Source organism: Anolis carolinensis, chromosome 5 (genome assembly GCF_035594765.1).
Source record: "Anolis carolinensis isolate JA03-04 chromosome 5, rAnoCar3.1.pri, whole genome shotgun sequence".
NCBI lineage: Eukaryota > Metazoa > Chordata > Lepidosauria > Squamata > Dactyloidae > Anolis > Anolis carolinensis.
This window is the reverse complement of record NC_085845.1, coordinates 18,073,312-18,090,702: the sequence shown is the minus strand read 5'-3', so window position 1 is coordinate 18,090,702 and position 17,391 is coordinate 18,073,312. Positions and strand designations below refer to the sequence as shown.

General features: G+C 40.1%; 1 protein-coding gene across 2 annotated transcripts; it reads right to left on the bottom strand.

Annotated features, from left to right (window-relative positions):
- Nucleotides 1–117: 117 nt before the first annotated feature.
- On the bottom strand, nt 118–16,676 carry LOC100567136 (estradiol 17-beta-dehydrogenase 11). Of its 2 annotated transcripts, XM_016993787.2 has the most exons (8): nt 15,388–16,676; nt 13,491–13,642; nt 12,058–12,165; nt 10,361–10,492; nt 7,659–7,765; nt 6,814–6,951; nt 5,362–5,478; nt 118–5,218 (listed from the first exon to the last, which is right to left on the bottom strand). In XM_016993787.2, exons 1-8 carry the CDS (start codon nt 15,389–15,391, stop codon nt 5,128–5,130), a joined length of 849 nt encoding a protein of 282 aa, XP_016849276.1. In that variant the 5' UTR covers nt 15,392–16,676; the 3' UTR covers nt 118–5,127. The 2 variants fall into 2 exon arrangements, with proteins under 2 accessions (XP_016849276.1, XP_003221289.1); XM_003221241.4 differs by lacking the exon at nt 15,388–16,676 and having other exon boundaries at nt 13,491–14,239.
- Nucleotides 16,677–17,391: the final 715 nt, after the last annotated feature.

The following is a 17,391-nucleotide window of genomic DNA, read 5'->3' as shown; positions in this document are numbered from 1 at the left end:
GACATCGAAGCTTACAGGTTGTCTCTCCACCACATGGTTTTTAAGCTTGGATCAAGCTCAAATTACTTGGTTTGTAAGGGATACGTTGGTTTTCTACACAAGGTGTGGAACATTTCAAGGGAATGCTATTGTGGTTTGGCAGCCTGTTGGAACTTCATCAGGCAATATTGCTTAACAGTATTTTTTTTCCTTTTGCATTTATCAGTTGGATTCAAGGAAGAGGTAGATGTTGTGATGTTAAATGGGTGGGGAGCAGTGATTAAATTTTGCCTGCAAAGCTCTAGCCAAAACTGAATACAAAGCCAGAATACAAAGCCAATTAACATTAGAATATGCTGAAAATAATAAAAGTTATTGAACTGAAGAACAGCCAAGCTGGGAGAGGTTACAGCAGTTTGCTTTACCCTGAACCTACAAGAAAGGGCAAGATTCTGCCCCATTCCCTGCTCTCACAGAATGAAATGAGTGCAAAATATTTTTTCACTTTACACTTAGCTTGAAGCAATTGAAGTAATCTGAGGACAGAAAGGGGAAGAAGAGAAAATGTGCATTCGAAAAGCAGTTTAAAGAGGCAATGAGAGAGAGAAGATTACTTGAGATTACACTGCCAAATTGGAACAGTTGGAAAGTACAAAATTAGGAGCATGCTGTAGCAATGAAGCCCATTTATGACATTACTATTAAAACTGGCAGAGCTCTGTGTTCTCTATTGTTTGTAGTAACTGAGAGAAACAACAATGGTAAATGTTTGCTTTTCCTTTATGTAATTATTTGCCTCCCCGACAAATGCCCATTGAGGTGGCACAATGGGTTAAACCCTTGTGCCGGCTGGACTGCTGAACTAAAGGTTGATTTGCTGACCTGAAGGTTGCCGGTTCGAATCCTCGAGATGGAATGAGCTCCCATCTGTCAGCTCTAGCTTGCAGGTACATGAGAGAAGCCTCCCAGCAGGATGGTAACTCATCCAGTCGTCCCCTAGGCAACGTCTCCATAGACGGCCAATTCCCTCACACTAGAAGCAACTTGCAGTATGTTCTCAAGTCGCTTCTGACACAATAAAAAAATGTAATTATTGCTTGGCTTTCATTTTGGAGATCAAATAGGAGCATAGAGAAAAATAATTCCAGTTGGAGAATCTTTTTTAATATTCTCTATGAGGTATTTAACGTGACAATCTGGAGAATGTCTGATTTATAGAAAATGGAGAAATTTGCAGTTAAGTCATTAAACAACTAGTGAATGCTTGTTGTCTTGAATATTTATGGGCCAGAACTGTGTATAGCTCCAGGCCTTCAGTGCCCATTACTGATACATCACTGCTGTGTTTTATTTGTGGTAAATTATGCAGCAGATGATAAATGACAAAGATGCATCCAGTATTTTCACTGAAGGGTCCAACATCTCTTCATAGCTAATGGTAGACCTAGATCCCCAAACTACTTCTACTTAAAACTACCAAATTCAGTCAGCATGGGTGTCTAAATAGGAATTGAATTGGTCTGGTCTGCACACCTTCCAGGGTAAGATCAGTGGAAGATGGATTTCCAAGTGTTATATAAGGAAGAAGCAAATAAAGAAGACCTATTACCAAAATCAAATTGCCAAGCTAATGCAAAAATATCTAACATCAGGTGTATCTACAAAGTACAAATAATTCAGTTTGACGCCACTTTAACTGCTATGACTAAATGTGAAATTATGGGGGTTGTAGTTTTGTAAGGTTTTTAGCCTTCTCTGCCAAATGAAAATCGCTTCTAGCTTCACCAAAATAAATAGTCTGTTGTACTTTGAACCTTAAAAAAATCTGCTTATTCATGCTTCATTGGTAAGAATATTCTCTCCCTCCTCCCAGTCTCTTCATTCATGCAATATATATTCAAAGTACATTTTAGAGGCTGTATTCAGAAAGCTAATAAGTCTATATAGTACAGAAGATTTTAACTATTGTCATCTCCAAAAATAACCAACCTGAAAATAAGAATCCAGTTTCATTCATAAGTACATAAAGTTTGAAATGTTTACAGGTCTATTATTCAAAATCACTTTTAAAATCTCAGAGGTTAATCACATTTATTTTAGCTATCATCACATCATTTGGGGGTGTTCTTTGCTATTATGGTGAAACCTGTTTTGAAAGATGATGAATCATAAAGCTTTGTTTGAAGATTTGCCAAAATCATGCTTAAATTCAACACCTAATCTCTGGGAGGGATTAAAACCACCCTAGCAATTTAATTCCTATATACTTTCAACTGCTATAAGTTTCCAAAACATGGCTTTGTTCTGTTCTGCCATTGACTAATCCCAGAAACTTCTACTTTCTGCTTTCTTTTGCTTCTGAGAATCTTTATGTATTTTCCAGGAATGCCGAATAAACTCATTTCTTCAAACAGAGTGAACTTCTCTGCCCTGATCGATCTGCTTTTAGGCTGCACTCTCAGTGGCAAGGGCGTTATAAAATTCCATATCTTCTGAACAATTCTGATGTATTTTTTTTGTAAAACTTGCAAATTTTATCCTTGAGATTAATAATTTTTAAGTATGTTTTCTTCTTATCTGTGATATCGTCTTGTTGTATATACCTGGGTTGTGATTCTGTTGTTGTATGCCAATAAAGGCCGTGTTTGTGTGTAGGTTTCACTCCAACATCCCTCCCAGTGTACTTTAAATATCAATGCAGTATAAATAAGCTGGCTTTGGGAGAAAGGTGAGATAGAAATTCAATAAATAATCAACAATCTACATTTGGAGAGATATTTGGGTGGCTCCAAAGCTTTGGAACGCACTCCCAGAAGAAATCAGATCAGTTCCTACCCTTCTGTCATTTAGAAAAGGAGTAAAGACCTTCCTGTTTGAAACAGCCTTTAATTGAATTTTAACTGAGTCCTAGCACTTTATGGGCACGTGGGAATCTTAGCGGGATTTTAATGTAATTTTATTTAAGTGTTTACAAGATGGATGATTCTATGGAGCATTACACAACTTTGTGGTCTGTTTTAGCTTATGGTTTTATGGTTTTATGTTACTTTGCATATTTTATTTCTGTTGTGAGCCGCCTTGGATCCATTGCGAGAAAGGCGATATAAAAATTCCCTAAATAAATAAATATGCAAGTGTGACAACACAGGCAGGATGATATGCAAAAGAATAGCCAGGATCCAGAAGCATGGCAGAGTTTCTGAGTGGGTCTGAATGTTTTTTTCCACAGCGTGGGAGATAAACCTTGCTTCCAGTGGCTGAGAAGAGTTTGCTGCTGCCTGCTTTATGGAGACAGAATGGTTGTTCATTGAGACTGGCTAAAAACAGCACCATCTAAGCTGAAACAGTCAACATTATATCCAGCTAGGTTCATTGAGGGCCCTTTCACATTGCCTTTTATCCCAGGATCTGATCCTAGATTATCTGCTTTAAACTGGAATATATGAGTCCCCACTGCCACATAACTTGGGATAAACACATAATCTGGGATCAGATTCTGGGATAAAGGGACAATGTGGAAGGGCTCTAAGATAATTAATCTTGGCTATCCCCAGGACTCCAATATTTACATATTATCACTACGCGACTGCTTAAAATGTCAGTGATGATGAACAGGAAAGTGTGGTTTCTGTACAAAACTTCTGCATGTATGCCATCTCCATGCCAACATCATATCTGTGGTTTCCATGCATTTTCCTTCACAGCAATGTGTGGAAAAGGCAGCTGAGGAATGCAGGAAGCTAGGTATCGTTGCATGCATTTTTGTCATGACATTACTGCCACAATGTACAACATAAACATTTATTTTACAGTTGTGTTTATTTACTGGACTTTACTACATCATTCAATACATTGATGAAAAAGCTGCAAGAAATCTTTCTAGGGCATCTAAGCTCTCATCTAGAACAGGGCATCTTAAACTTTTTCCATTCATTACCCTTTTCTGGCCAAGTAATTTTTACACAACCCCAGTTATATAGGTATATAAAATAAGTATAAAATCAAATATTTACTGATAATAAATCAGCATTTGCAAGGTTTGCTAAATAGGCTGATTTTTCCTCTTATAATAAAGTATAAATGGAGCATTTTCGGCAGAGTCAATTGTAAACACTGCATGTTGTTCTTATCAGATTTTTTGGTGACTCCAACATTGAGCTAAGAGGACTGCACATGAGGTTGGGACCCACAATTTAAGAAGGCTTGGTATAGCACTCTGGAATACCTTACATTTTTTTCCCTAAAACACAGGTGGGAATCAAGTGGCCTTCTGGATCTTTTTGGATTCAGCAGTTTTAACAAGCATAACCAATGATGGGAAATGGTGGGAGTTGCAATTCATAGAATCATAGAATTGGAAGAGACCACAGTCTACAATGCCATATAATCCAGCTCAATACAGTTAAATGGGACCCTAGCCTCTGGAGCAGCAGAAAGCAAGCCAGTTGCATCGTCAGCATGACATTGTTTCCAATGTTTAAGCATGGTAATCACGTCATCGCTTAACCTTCTCTTTGACAGACTAAATTACTTAGCTTCCTAAGCCGTTTCTCATAAGGACATGGTTTCCAGACCTTTAACCATTTTGGACACTCTCCTCTAGACATGTTCCAGTTTGTCCCTGAATTGTGGTATTTGAACTAGGCAAAGTATTCTAGACAATAGTGAGAATATTACTTTCCTTGATCTCTAGACAATAACATCAATAACAATGGATCACAAAATTTCCAACTCTGCTCTAAAGCGATTGAATTAGAGGTTTTCTTTGAAAAAGAGAAAAAAGAAACTCATAATGTCTCTGTTAAGAGAGAAAAACAATATGTGGATCACAATTATTAAAGTAAGAGATAGGGCATTATCACAGTTTTAAGAAAAACTGAAATTTCCATTCTACAAATATATACAGTGTGTGGGAGGTTATTTTCTAAGAGTTTCATGGATAGGACATTTCTTAATTGTTTTGATTATTCTCAAATTTGGTGCCCTCCAGTTTTTTCAGACCTGAGAAATCATACAACTGCCCATTGAGAGGGGGGGGCAATGGGAATTGTAATCCAGTACAACCTGCTTTGGGTTCAATTTTATCCTTATTTAAAATATGAACATATTGAAGGCTAAAATAAAAACTGTATAGACAAATCCATTTCCTTAGTTTTCCTCATCCTTGTAGCCGATAACATAATCAAATTTAATTTCATGTAGTCCCCAGAGAGCTGCAGCTGCCCGATCTGGAAGCAATCTGAGGTGGAAGAAAGCGAAAGTGTTAACATAGTTTTTCTAAACTGAATTACCAAAAAGGTCAATGAAGATAATATTTTATGAGGTTTGGGTTGTTAAATGGCAAGACATAGCAAATGGTTATTTTTTGTTCACAGTACTCACCTATCCAGCATTAAAATGAATTTCAGAAGTGGTGGAATGAAAATCATTCTCTCATTGGTTAATATACCCTTCATTACTTGTTTTGCAACATACTCTGGCTCCATAGGTGGCATGATCCTGAATGTTTAAAAAAGTCATTGCATTTAGCACTGCATATAGTATTGCTGGAGTTTCAAATTAGCAATGGGGACACTTAAAATTCATGAACATGCAAAGATGACAATTGAGAAGTAGCTACGAACAAATTTGTGTTCTATACCAAATACAAGTATCCCTTTCAATCAACTTAGTATACTGTACACATCCATATAAATTACATAAAGTCCACACAGAAAAATATTTTTCCAACTCTCAAATATGTCATAACTCTTCTAACAAGGGGCACCTAACAGCCCTACAAGGAACAAGCCTTTTAGCTCTGAAATAAAGGACATCACTTATAACAGCGGTTCTCAACCTATGGGTCCCCAGGTGTTTTGGCCTACAACTCCCGGAAATCCCAGCCAGTTTACTAGCTATTAGGGTTTCGGAGAGTTGAAGGCCAAAACATCTGGGGACCCACAGACTGAGAACCACTGCCTTATAATAAGGGGCATTTGACAATAACCAGCTGCAATTAATGTGGGGTAGTAGAGATCATGACATTCTGCAAAATCAGGAATCAAAACTCAAATTCCTACAAGAAAAACTTTACAGAAATGAGGAGAGATGATAGGATTTGCAAATCTTTAGCTTTCCAGATGTCTTCAAATCAAAGACCTCAATTTCCAGAAGTCCCTGCCACCATGACGAATGACAAGGAATGATTAAGCTATAGCTTAAAGCATACGGAGAACTATATGTTTCCCAACACATGAGATTGTTCTTATGTGTCTTCAAGGCATTTCTGTCTAATGGCAATTGACCTGAAAGTCAGGGAAGTTAATTTTTGACTGCATTTTTCCAAAATCCCCTAGCTAACGCAGTCCAGTAAAACAACTTTTCCAAGCTTCCTTCCTAACAACCAAGACATCAAAACAAGACAAATGAAGACCTCAGAAGTTACAATAATGGATCTTATGTATCACAAGCAAGTTTAATTAGCCCTCCTGACTTCCATGATGTTTCATCTTCATCACATAGTATATCCTAACATCAAGGACATTATTTTTAAAACTTTAAAATAGATTTATTGGAAGGAAGGGGGGATAACACTGTAAACTGGACATCAATTCCAATAAAGCCTGGGGCTACTTGACTCTCCAGTTGTTGTTGGACTCCAGTTCTTCTCAGACCCAGCCATTCTGTAGGTTGAGAACTAAAGGGAATATTGATTTTCTAAAATCAAAAGGAATGCAGGTTTGTCCTTCCCTGAGCTATAGGACCAAAGGGACAGAGGAAAGGACAGGAGCTGCTGGGAAGACTCATAAAGTTAGGATTTTTTAAAAAAATGCTGGTGTCCCACTTCCTTACCGTGAAGATGGATTTTTGACAAAACCGCTTTTTATAAACATAGGACAGACGCATGATGTTTTAACTCCATGCTTCCCCAATGCAGTCAGCTCAGCTGTCAAAGCTCTGTGAAACCCGACAGCAGCAAATTTAGATGAGCTGAAGAAGAGGAGGAGGAGGAAGGAGAAGAATTCAGATATTATTAAGTAGCATGCAACAATTGTACATAAAATGAGGGCAATGGGGGATCTTGAACATATGGGCACAGTGTTTTACACCATCAGCTCTGCTAACAGAAATGGAGTGGAGTTACAGTCTTATTAATGCTTTTAAAAATAATAAATTTAGACCATCTGTAATCATGTGGAGATAAGTCTAACATAGAATCATAGAGTTGGAAGTGACCACATGGGCCATCTAGTCCAATCCATTGCCTTGCAGGAAAAGCACAATCAAAGCCCCCTGACTGATGGTGATTTAGATGAGAGCTGTGGACCAACAATATCTGGCAGTTTGACCAATCTTGTTGAACATGGTACATTTCACATTTACTCCCCAATATTTTCCAAATGAAAACCAGGCACATGTGGCTAAGCAACATCAGTGTGTGGTCAAAATAGCAAACGTGATTTGTCAGTAAGAACAAACAAGACAGGAATGAAAGGAGTGAAGATGCCGTGTATACCAAAATATACTGCTCATACATAGATACATACATGGGATTTTCTGAATCATGTGTGAACATAGAGAGTATCTAGGCTCATTATGAGAAGACAACAGGCATACAAAATCTCAGAAATATTTCCTATGGTTGCACTGGAAAAAGCATCCCTTTGGGTTTCTATTAATACTCTTGTCATACATACCAATAAGGCACAACAAAAGGTATCACTATATGGCCTCCAGTAGAGGCCACTGTGATAACGTGACCATGGTTATTTCTCATCATGGTCGGCACAAAGGCTTTTGTTGTCTGAAAGTAAACAAAAAGTGGGGGGGAAATAACTGTCAGTAAGAAGCAACTGTTCCTTATATTTGACTGAAACAGTAATTAAAACCATATTATGACCGAAGAGCAATATATAAAGTAGTAAAGGTTTCCCCTGATGTTAAGTCCAGTCGTGACCGACTCTGGGGATTGGTGCTCATCTCCATTTCTAAGCCAAAGAGCCGGCGTTGTCCATAGGCATCTCCGGGTCATGTGACTGGCATGACTACATGGAGCGCTGTTACCTTCTTGCCAGAGCGGTACCTATTGATCTACTCACATTTGCATGTTTTCAAACTGCTACGTTGGCAGGAGCTGGGGCAAACAGCGGGCGCTCATTCTGCTCCCGGGATTTGAACCTGGGATCTTTTGGTCCGCAAGTTCAGCAGCTCAGCGCTTTAATACACTGTGCCACCAGCCCCCCCCCCCCCAAACAATATATACATGCTGCATTATAAAATAAAATAGAATATTCTGAGGATGTATCCAGTTAACATGATTATAGCACTTTGATATCACTTTGACCATCCGATGGAATTTGTGGAATGTATGGGATGTTCCAAATTCTTTGCAAGTAAACTGTAATTCTCATGAAATCTTAGAATTCCTTAGGGTGGAACTAATGTGAGAAGTTATAGTTGTATTATCTGCTATAAGTATGCAGCATGGATACATCCTAACTCAACTTGCCATATGTGTTGTCGAAGACTTTCATTGCTGGAATCAAAGGGTTGTAGTGTTTTCCGGGCTGTATGGCCATGTTCCAGAATTATTCTCTCCTGATGTTTTGCCCACATCTATGGCAGGCATCTTCAGAGGTTGTAAGATATATATATATAAGGAAGGCTGAGCGAAGGAAGATAGATGCTTTTGAACTTTGGTCCTGTGGAAAATCCTGAGAGTGCCTTGGACCGCAAGAAGATTCAACCAGTCCATCCTCCAGGAAATAATGCCCGGCTGCTCACTGGAGGGAAATATATTAGAGGCAAATACAGGGCCGGCCGGAGATATTTTTAAATGTTAAGCGGGGGTGCTAAAAAGCGCCCCCGCCACCGGCCCCGCCTCCCACGCCCTGGCCCCGCCCAGCATGCCCTGGCCCCGCCTCCCACGCTGTGTGGGAGGTGGGGCCAGGGCGAATAGTGCTGGGGGCGGGGCCAGAGTTGGCCCCGCCCCCCGTCCAGCGTGCCCTGGCCGCGACCAGAAAGTAAGGGCAAAATGGCCTATCTGTGCTGTGCACCGGGCGATCGGCGGCCGCGACCAGGAAGTAAGGGCCAAATGGCCTATCTGTGCTGTGCGCACGGGCACAGCACAGATAGCCCATTTGGCCCTTACTTCCTGGTCGCGGCCGCCGATCGCCCGGCGGCCGCGACCAGGAAGTAAGGGCCAAATGGCCTTTCTGTGCTGTGCGCATGCGCACAGCACAGATAGGCCATTTTGCCCTTAGTCGACAAACTAAGGGCAAAATGGCCTATCTGCCAGTGCGCATGCGCACAGCACAGATAGGCCATTTTGCCCTTAGTTTGTCGACTAAGGGCAAAATGGCATATCTGGTTTCAGCGGGATTGAAGCCCCGCGCGGCCGCGCCAACACCGGAGGCGTCGGTGGCGCTACGGGCCGCTGTCGACGCCTCGACAGCGCCCCTAGCGGCCAGCGCCCAAGGCGGCCGCGTCAGCGGCCTCTTATAATCAACCGGCCCTGGGCAAATATGAAGTATCATGAGGAGACAGGAAAGTTTGTGAAAGATCATGATGCTGGGGAAAATGGAAGGAAAAAGGAAGAGAGGCCAACCAATGGCAAGATGAATGGATGGTATCTTTGAAGTGACTGGCTTGACCTTGAAGGAACTGGGGGTGGCGACGGCCGACAGGGAGCTCTGGCGTGGACTGGTCCATGAGGTCACGAAGAGTCGGAAACGACTGTGCGATTGAAGAAGAAGAAGAATATATACCGCACAACCTCTGAGGATGCCTGCCATAGATGTGGGTGAAACGTCAGGAGAGAATACTTCTGGAACATGGCCATACAGCCCGGAAAAACACACAACAACCCTCAACTTGCCATATTTTGTCACTCAATTTAAATGCACATACAATAAGTATTCACATATTTAGAAGAGTGCATGAGGACTCAGGCTAGGAATGAGGCTATACGTGGTGGCCCGGGCACAATGCAGACATAGATTGGTTATGGAACCTGGTCTTAAGGATCTCTGGCAGCATTTAGGGTATGGCTTGATCTGCCTTCCTGTCTTCCTAGGACGTAGCCAGCTGTAAATGCAGGAAGCCCCTCTTATCTCAAGGGTTAAGGACTTGACTGCTGTCAGAAAATAGAATCCATTTAGAAGTAGAACCCAGTTTTTTTTTACTTGCAAATACAATACTAAAATGAGACAATGATGAAATAAAATTAGTTTGATATTGACCATAACCAATTCCATAAATTCAAAACACCTTGTAGTATTTTGCGGGAACATTCTTGTTCAACCTGAGCCATGCAACAATATCACATGTTCACATGCTTGCAGACTTGATCTTACAACAGGGAGGAACTAGCAACACAAGACATTTTATCAATTATTACCCAGTGATGAGCTATAATGTTGACTTCAAATATTTTTTGAATATCATGGTCATCGGTGGACACCACATCTATCGGAGCTACCACACCAGCGTTATTCATCAAAATGCTCACATCACCAATCTCTTCTTTGACCTTTCAAATGAAGTGAAGAATATATATTAGGGAAGTGTTTATCATGCCTGTAAAAGGATTTTTTCTTCTGTAAAACCAAGGAGACAGAGCTATCAGAAAGGGTTAGATACAATGGAATCTGTGGCATAAGTTTTAGGACTATGGAAGAAAGCCATCTGGCAGGGCTCTTCTCAGAAAAACATGAACATGCTATGCTGATTGTCAGGATGTCAGTAGCAGCTTGGAACGAGCTGCTCTGTCCACCCCATGACATGGTTGTTGATGGGGGATGCTGGGAGAATGGATAGGAGCACATATGAGATAAGGCTGTCTGGACTGGGGGAAATTGAAACTGTAAGTTAGTGCCGGTGGGAATGGAATGTAGTTGGTGGGAGTGGGCATGGCTTAGCAGAATGATATACACTGAAATTAGTGGGAACTATTGAGAGCTGTCTTTCTATTGCCTATGGTAAGATGGAAAATAAAGCTGTATCGAGGATTTGTCTTTGTGAGCGTGCTTTTATTCCAAGAGTTTCCAGGTTCTGACACTGAACGCTATCTACATGTTCTCTTGGCGACTGCTCTACTGAGAATGGGAACAACATCAACATAAACCCACATGTGGGGTCCCAAAATGCAGAATTGTACATTGTCCTTCTTGAGGGACAAACTCAAAGTGGATGCATTCATTTAAGGAAGCCACCACATTCATTTTCAAGACTTGAGTGGAAGAGTTAATGCCTGAGAACTTTTGGTGACCCCATGAATTTCATGGTTTTGCCGGTTCCTGCCCACAGCACCTGATATTCTTTGGTGGTCTCCCAAGAACTAATCAGCTTGCTTAGCCTCCAATATCAGACACGTTCTGGTGCCTTTAGGGCAGGGGTCCTCAAACTTTTTAAGTGGAGGGCTGGTTCACGGTGCCTCAGACTGTTGGGGGGCTGGACTGTGATGAAATAGTTAAAATTAGGATTGTTGTTGTTGTGTGCCTTCAAGTCGTTTCAGACTTAGGTCAACCCTAAGTCTAAAGATAAGGACAGGGGCTAGGTAAATGACCTTGGAGAGCTGCATCTGGCCCACGGGCCTTAGTTTGGGGACCCTTGCTTTAAGGTATTTAGGTCCTACCTATAATGTAGACTCTCTCTTCTACTACTACATTCTACTTAAGTAGAACTACTTAAGCTTAAGTTACCACCTCAGTTTATACTGTTTAAGTCCAGACTAAATGAAAAACTGTATCTTCTAATATAATGCAGTGCATTATATGCCTTAAATTGGACTTTCCTGGAATCGTTCTAGTGCACTGATTTCAATTTTAAAATGCTGTAGTGCGCATTGGCAGCATGCATTTTTGGCCCACCACGATCTCAGGTTAGTTTGGAGCTAAATTATATGGTTAGCCTTCTGATAGAGATAAAGAGAAAGAGGTTGATAAAGAGATAGAGGTTGATAAAGAGATAGAGCTAGAAACAAATACAGAGCAAAAGACAGAGATAGAAACAGATGCAGACAGAGACCAAAAAAGAGCTAGACAGATAGATATCCTTTTTCAAGATTTGGGAAATCGTTCAGAACTTAAGTCTCGCCTTCTCAGCAGTTTTGTAGATATCTTTCCTCTTGCTACAGTCCACCACAAATGCATGTGCCGTGGCTCCCAGTCTCCTGCATTCTTCAGCTGTTTCCTCAACACCATCCTGCACATGGAAAGCAATTACCATTGTCAATAACAACAGTTCAATCATATATATCCTGCCTTTTCATGATGCTGGTGGACATTCCATGATCTTGGTGGAAAGCTATTGCCCTTTGTCTAGGATGCTATTGTCCAAACCTTATGAGACCTTCTAGAAACAGAATTTGAGCAAAATAAGGTACTAAACAGCTTGTTGCTGGCCCAAGTCATTTCCTAGGACACAGAGTGTATATCTTGACTATGCACGACCCTCTACATTTGCCAGCTTAGCTTTTGAGGATTTGACTAATCATGGATTTGATTATTATATTATTTCTAGAAATCTCGAGGTTCTTCAGAGCAACTCTATGGTCAACTTCAATTGGATTTTAGGATCTGTAGTCCCAAAAAATAACTTTCTGCCTTCTGGATATATGCTTTTGTTAAGGAATTGAGTAGCAGAAAAGGAGAAAGTAGAATAATTCTTAACCACAAAATACTATATGTAATGAACACATCTATAGTATGAAACGCTTGAAGATTAACAAATAGACATAGCTGATCCATCAGAAATATATAGTACTTCAAATGTATATGTCAGCAGTATTAAGCTGTGAAATTACAATTAAGAAAGCCTCAGAAACAAATCAGAGTACTGAAGAGCATAAAATTCATTCCCCTGGTGACAGCAATAGGAATGTAGACCAAATGATACATTGACATTGAGTATATGTGTGCAATTGATGCAAGAATTCCCTACTTTATATCGAGTTGGCATCATCTCCCTACTTTTTTGAAAAACATTTCAGCATAAAGTTTGAGAAAACACATAAGAAACTTTCTGATGGCCACAAGCCATCAGAAGTGAAAAATGTCAAAAAAACAAAAAAAAACAAAAACCCAGCACCTGGGTACCTATAGAGCATAGAATTAATGCAGTTTAACAACACTTTAATTGTTATGCCCCAATTCAATAAAATCCTGGGATTTGTTTGTTGCTGAGACCCCAGCATTCTCTGGCAGAGAAGGCTAAAGACCTTGCAAAACTACACCTCCCATGATTCCACAGCATTGAGCCAACGCCAGTTAATTGGTGTCAAATTACATTAACTCTACAGTGTAGATGCATCCAAGGGCACCATATGTCAGAGTCAACGAAAGAGCAACTACTCATAACAAGAACAAGCAGTACATGTTTGCAATAATATTTTTAATGAGAATATTAGTTCTCATATAAATACTGTATATTGAAAATAGTATGTGGTGCTTTTCAAGACAAAGCCCTTCCAAAGGGGATCATAATACAGAACAAATTTTGAACTGCATTCATAGATGTGTTTCTCCTACCTTATTAATATCCCACAGAACTAAGTTGCACTGATGCTTTGCAAATTCATAAGCGGTGGCTCTCCCAAGTCCATGGCCGGATCCAGTGATGAGGACAAGTTCTCCACGGATAGATTTTTTCTTTGCAGAAATGAAAAGCTTGACCAAGGCCTCTAAATAGGAGAAGAAGGTAATAAGGAGAAACAACGGGATCTCAAACAAAAGATGCATTCTCTTCTACTCCTTCTTGGCACTGTGAGCAATCCTCGACTGTTTGGACATTGCTGTTCATTTATCAAACATTGCATGTCCACCCCAAGGTTGTCAAGCTTGGACAAAGTTCTAAATACTTGACTAATGTGTCATTTCCCATCACAAGATTTTACATGTTCCAAGGGACTGCTGCTGTGGTTTGGCAATACATTTGAACTTTACAGACCATGTTGCATAATGGTATTTTTCATCTTCTGTTTATCAATTTCATCTAAGGAAGAGGCAAGTTTTGTCATGTTAATTGGATGGAGAGGTGTCATTATTTTTTTCTCTGCAAAGCTCTTGCCAAATTTCATTGATTTGTGGCAAATTGATGATAGTTAATTGATCTTCCTATGTGTTTTGTACATTTAAATCAGAAATACTAAGTATGATATCTTTTTTTTTCTAGAACTTGGTTATGTTAGGTTAGGTTTCGGAGTTGGAACATATCATCAAGATGACCTTTTCATCGGCCACCCTAAACTATAGAATGACTTGCTGGAAGAGATTTGACAGCTAAATGAGCGGTTAGAATTTAAAACAAAATTAAAGAACTATCTCTTCCAGCAAGGTTCTTCAGGAAAATTTCACCTATGAATTTAAAATTAGATTTTATTGGAACGAATGATTTTAATTTGTTTTTATCTAATGTCTATGTCTTTTAATATAAGTATTTTAATTATTTATGTTTTATCTATGTATTCTAACTGTGTTGTACTGTCAAAGGTCATTCACAACATGCACCCCTTGCGAGTCATGAAGAGAGACAGGTAAAAAATATTTCTATTATTATTACTATTGTTGTTTTTGTTAAAGCTGACTATCTCAAAGTTTGGAGCGACTACTAGACCCACCCCGCCACTCCCAGATCAACTTGGTAATGTGGAGCAGTTTTGCCACCTTCACCTAGTTTGCCACTGCTAGCTATTCTTAGGATTTGATCACATGAGGCAAGTGGATGGCATCTCTAGTAGGGTATCAGTGGAAGGTCTCTGAGTCATCCAACTCCCTGCCTTTATCTGTCCTTGGAAGCACCTCAAGGTTTCAGCACCCATTGTTTCCTCAGCCAGGACCGATTGTGAAATTCCAGCTGAGAGGTTTAAACCTATCAAACCCTGAACCTTGCCCAAATTCATTTCTATTAGAGAACATAACATTTTAGAGAAGAGACAAAAACCCCTTTAGAGTAGAATCTCCTCCTGTGGTATAAAACCAAATATAATTATGCTAGGCAATGGTTTCAGTTGTTAAACTGAATAACCAGCAATATCCAAAGGTACTCTCCCATAAAACAACTTGTTTATATCATGCACTTAACCCCCAGTGGTGCAGTGGATTAAACCGCTGAGCTACTGAACTTGCACCTCTGGAAGCGGGGTATGCTCCTGCTGCTAGCCCCAGCTTCTGCCAAACTAGCAGTTTGAAAAATGCACATGTGAACAGATCAGTAGGTACTGTTCCAGTGGAAAGACAGGAGTGCTCCATGCAGTCATGTGGGCCACATGGCCTTGGAGGTGTCTACGGATAACGCTGGCACTTCAGCTTAGAATTAGAGATGAGCATCAACCCCCAGAGTTGGACTTAATGTCTGGGGAAAACCTTTACCCTTACCTAAAAGACAAAAATGAAGTAGACTTTGATAGAAATATCATATTTGGCTTACTCATAACTTTAATGTGTTCAGCATACACAGGTACAGTTTCAAATATCTTTGAGATGGTTCAATGTGTCAGATAGCCAGGGCATCTCTCTTGTAACAAAACAGCCTTCAACAGGTCACATAGTCAAAAGAAGAGAGAGAAAAACATAACTTCCAAGAAACCATAGCGTAAAGGAAGCTGCACACCAGAACATGCATACAGGAAACAGTAAGCAACAAGATAATAGACAAACATTGCTAGAGAAGGTGTAATGAAGGTTGCCATTTCCAAAACTTTCCCTATGCACACAAAGAAGGCAGACACGGAAAATAGCCACAAGCTTCAAACTGAGAAATGACGATTTATTACATTTCCTGCCAGGCCAGGGAATCAATCACCTGCAACAGCAGTCGCCATGTCTCCACCAATTAGGGTGCAAATCATAAGAAATCAACGCCTGGAGCAGCAAAGGTCCTTTTTAAAAAATTCCTGTCAGTTCTTTATAATTTCTCTGTATGAATCCGTTACTTTATGTCTGATTTAAGAGTGCTATCTTTCCAAAAGACCCTTTTGGCCGTTGAATAAACCTCTGATCCTTCATGCCTCTTGTGTCTAAATTTGATCCTTCAGAGCCTAAGCATGCTGGGACCCTGAACCCACGATTCTGCAGAGCTGAAATCACGTATCACAAATGCACCACTTTTTCCTTTTCACAACCAGCAGACCCATTCCTCTGCTTTCTCCAAATGCTTTTTTGGGGGGGAAACTTCACAATTCCAACTACTCACTTATGTGACCCCAACTTTAAGAAGCTTTGATCCAGAGGGCTACAAAGTTGGTCGAGAAGAAACCTTACTTAAGGACTTGCCAGACAGCTTCTTGTGAATGATGTTGTGGCATGAATGTCATGTTTGGGGTTTAACACAGCACACTTTGGGATTATCAAGAATTAACAAGCATTGGTTCCCTTATTTGGGGAGCACATTTATGAATGGCTTGGCCATTCCTTTCTATTGTAAATTTATTTTCTAGCTAGTGTTGAGGATGCACTGCAACTTTGGATTCCATTGTTGTACACATTACTCAGATGCATTTGTGATGTGCCACTCCTACCTTATTGATATCCCAAAGAAATTAACTGCAGGATGCATTCTTTTCTACTGCTTTTTGTCACTGGGAGCAATCTTCAACCTTTTGGAAACTGTTTGGAAACTGTTATTGATAGAGCTTACAAGTTGTATCTCCACCACAAGGATGTTAAGGTCAGACAAAGCTAAAAATATTTGACTAATGGGGAATGAACTGACTTTCTACACAAGATTCTGCATGTTTCAAGGGACTGCTGCTGTGATTTGACAATATGTTGAAAACTCACAATGTTGCTTGACAGCATTTTTCCTCTTCTGTTTATCGGTTTTGATCTAAAGAGGAGGCTGGTTTTATAATGTTAACTGGGTGGGGAACTGTGTTTAATTTTTGTCTGTAAAATTTCCATTGCCATATAGCAAACTGATATTGATCTTCATATGTGTTTTGTACATTTAATCAGAATAAATAAATTATATATATTTTTCACAGCTGGATATGGTTACGTTTTGGAGCTGGAATATACCCATTGGTGAGCCATCCTGATTCTGCTAAAAAGGTGGGATATAGGGAGAAAGAGAAGGTGAGAGCAATATTCCAGTTGGATGACTTCAGCCAGACTTGGATGACAGGGGTTTCAAGGGCAAACCATTATCCCAAGAGGGCAGTTTACCATTCGGTAAGTTTAATTTTTCACCCCAAAAGATTTACTTGGTGAAGGTTAATAGGCTTTGGGGGAAATCATCAGAATCAGGAAGCTTGAGGTTTGCAAAAAACAGCTGAGACCACATGTGCCTACACATCACAGTTTCTCCACCTCTGTTTTTGAAATAATTAAACCAATCAGTCTATATGCAATCTAACTGGGAACTGCAAATGATGCCACCAGATCAGTTCACTTTACACCAGTTTTAGAAAGACTCATGAGTGGCTGGTTATTT

Coding starts and splice junctions, on each gene's coding strand:
- LOC100567136 (XM_003221241.4), bottom strand. CDS start 13,700: ATGCATCTTTTGTTTGAGATCCCGTTGTTTCTCCTTATTACCTTCTTC. Junction 10,493..12,057: donor TCTACAAAACTGCTGAGAAG/GCGAGACTTAAG, acceptor TTCATTTGAAAG/GTCAAAGAAGAGATTGGTGA. Junction 6,952..7,658: donor CCTTTTGTTGTGCCTTATTG/GTATGTATGACA, acceptor CCTCTTCTTCAG/CTCATCTAAATTTGCTGCTG.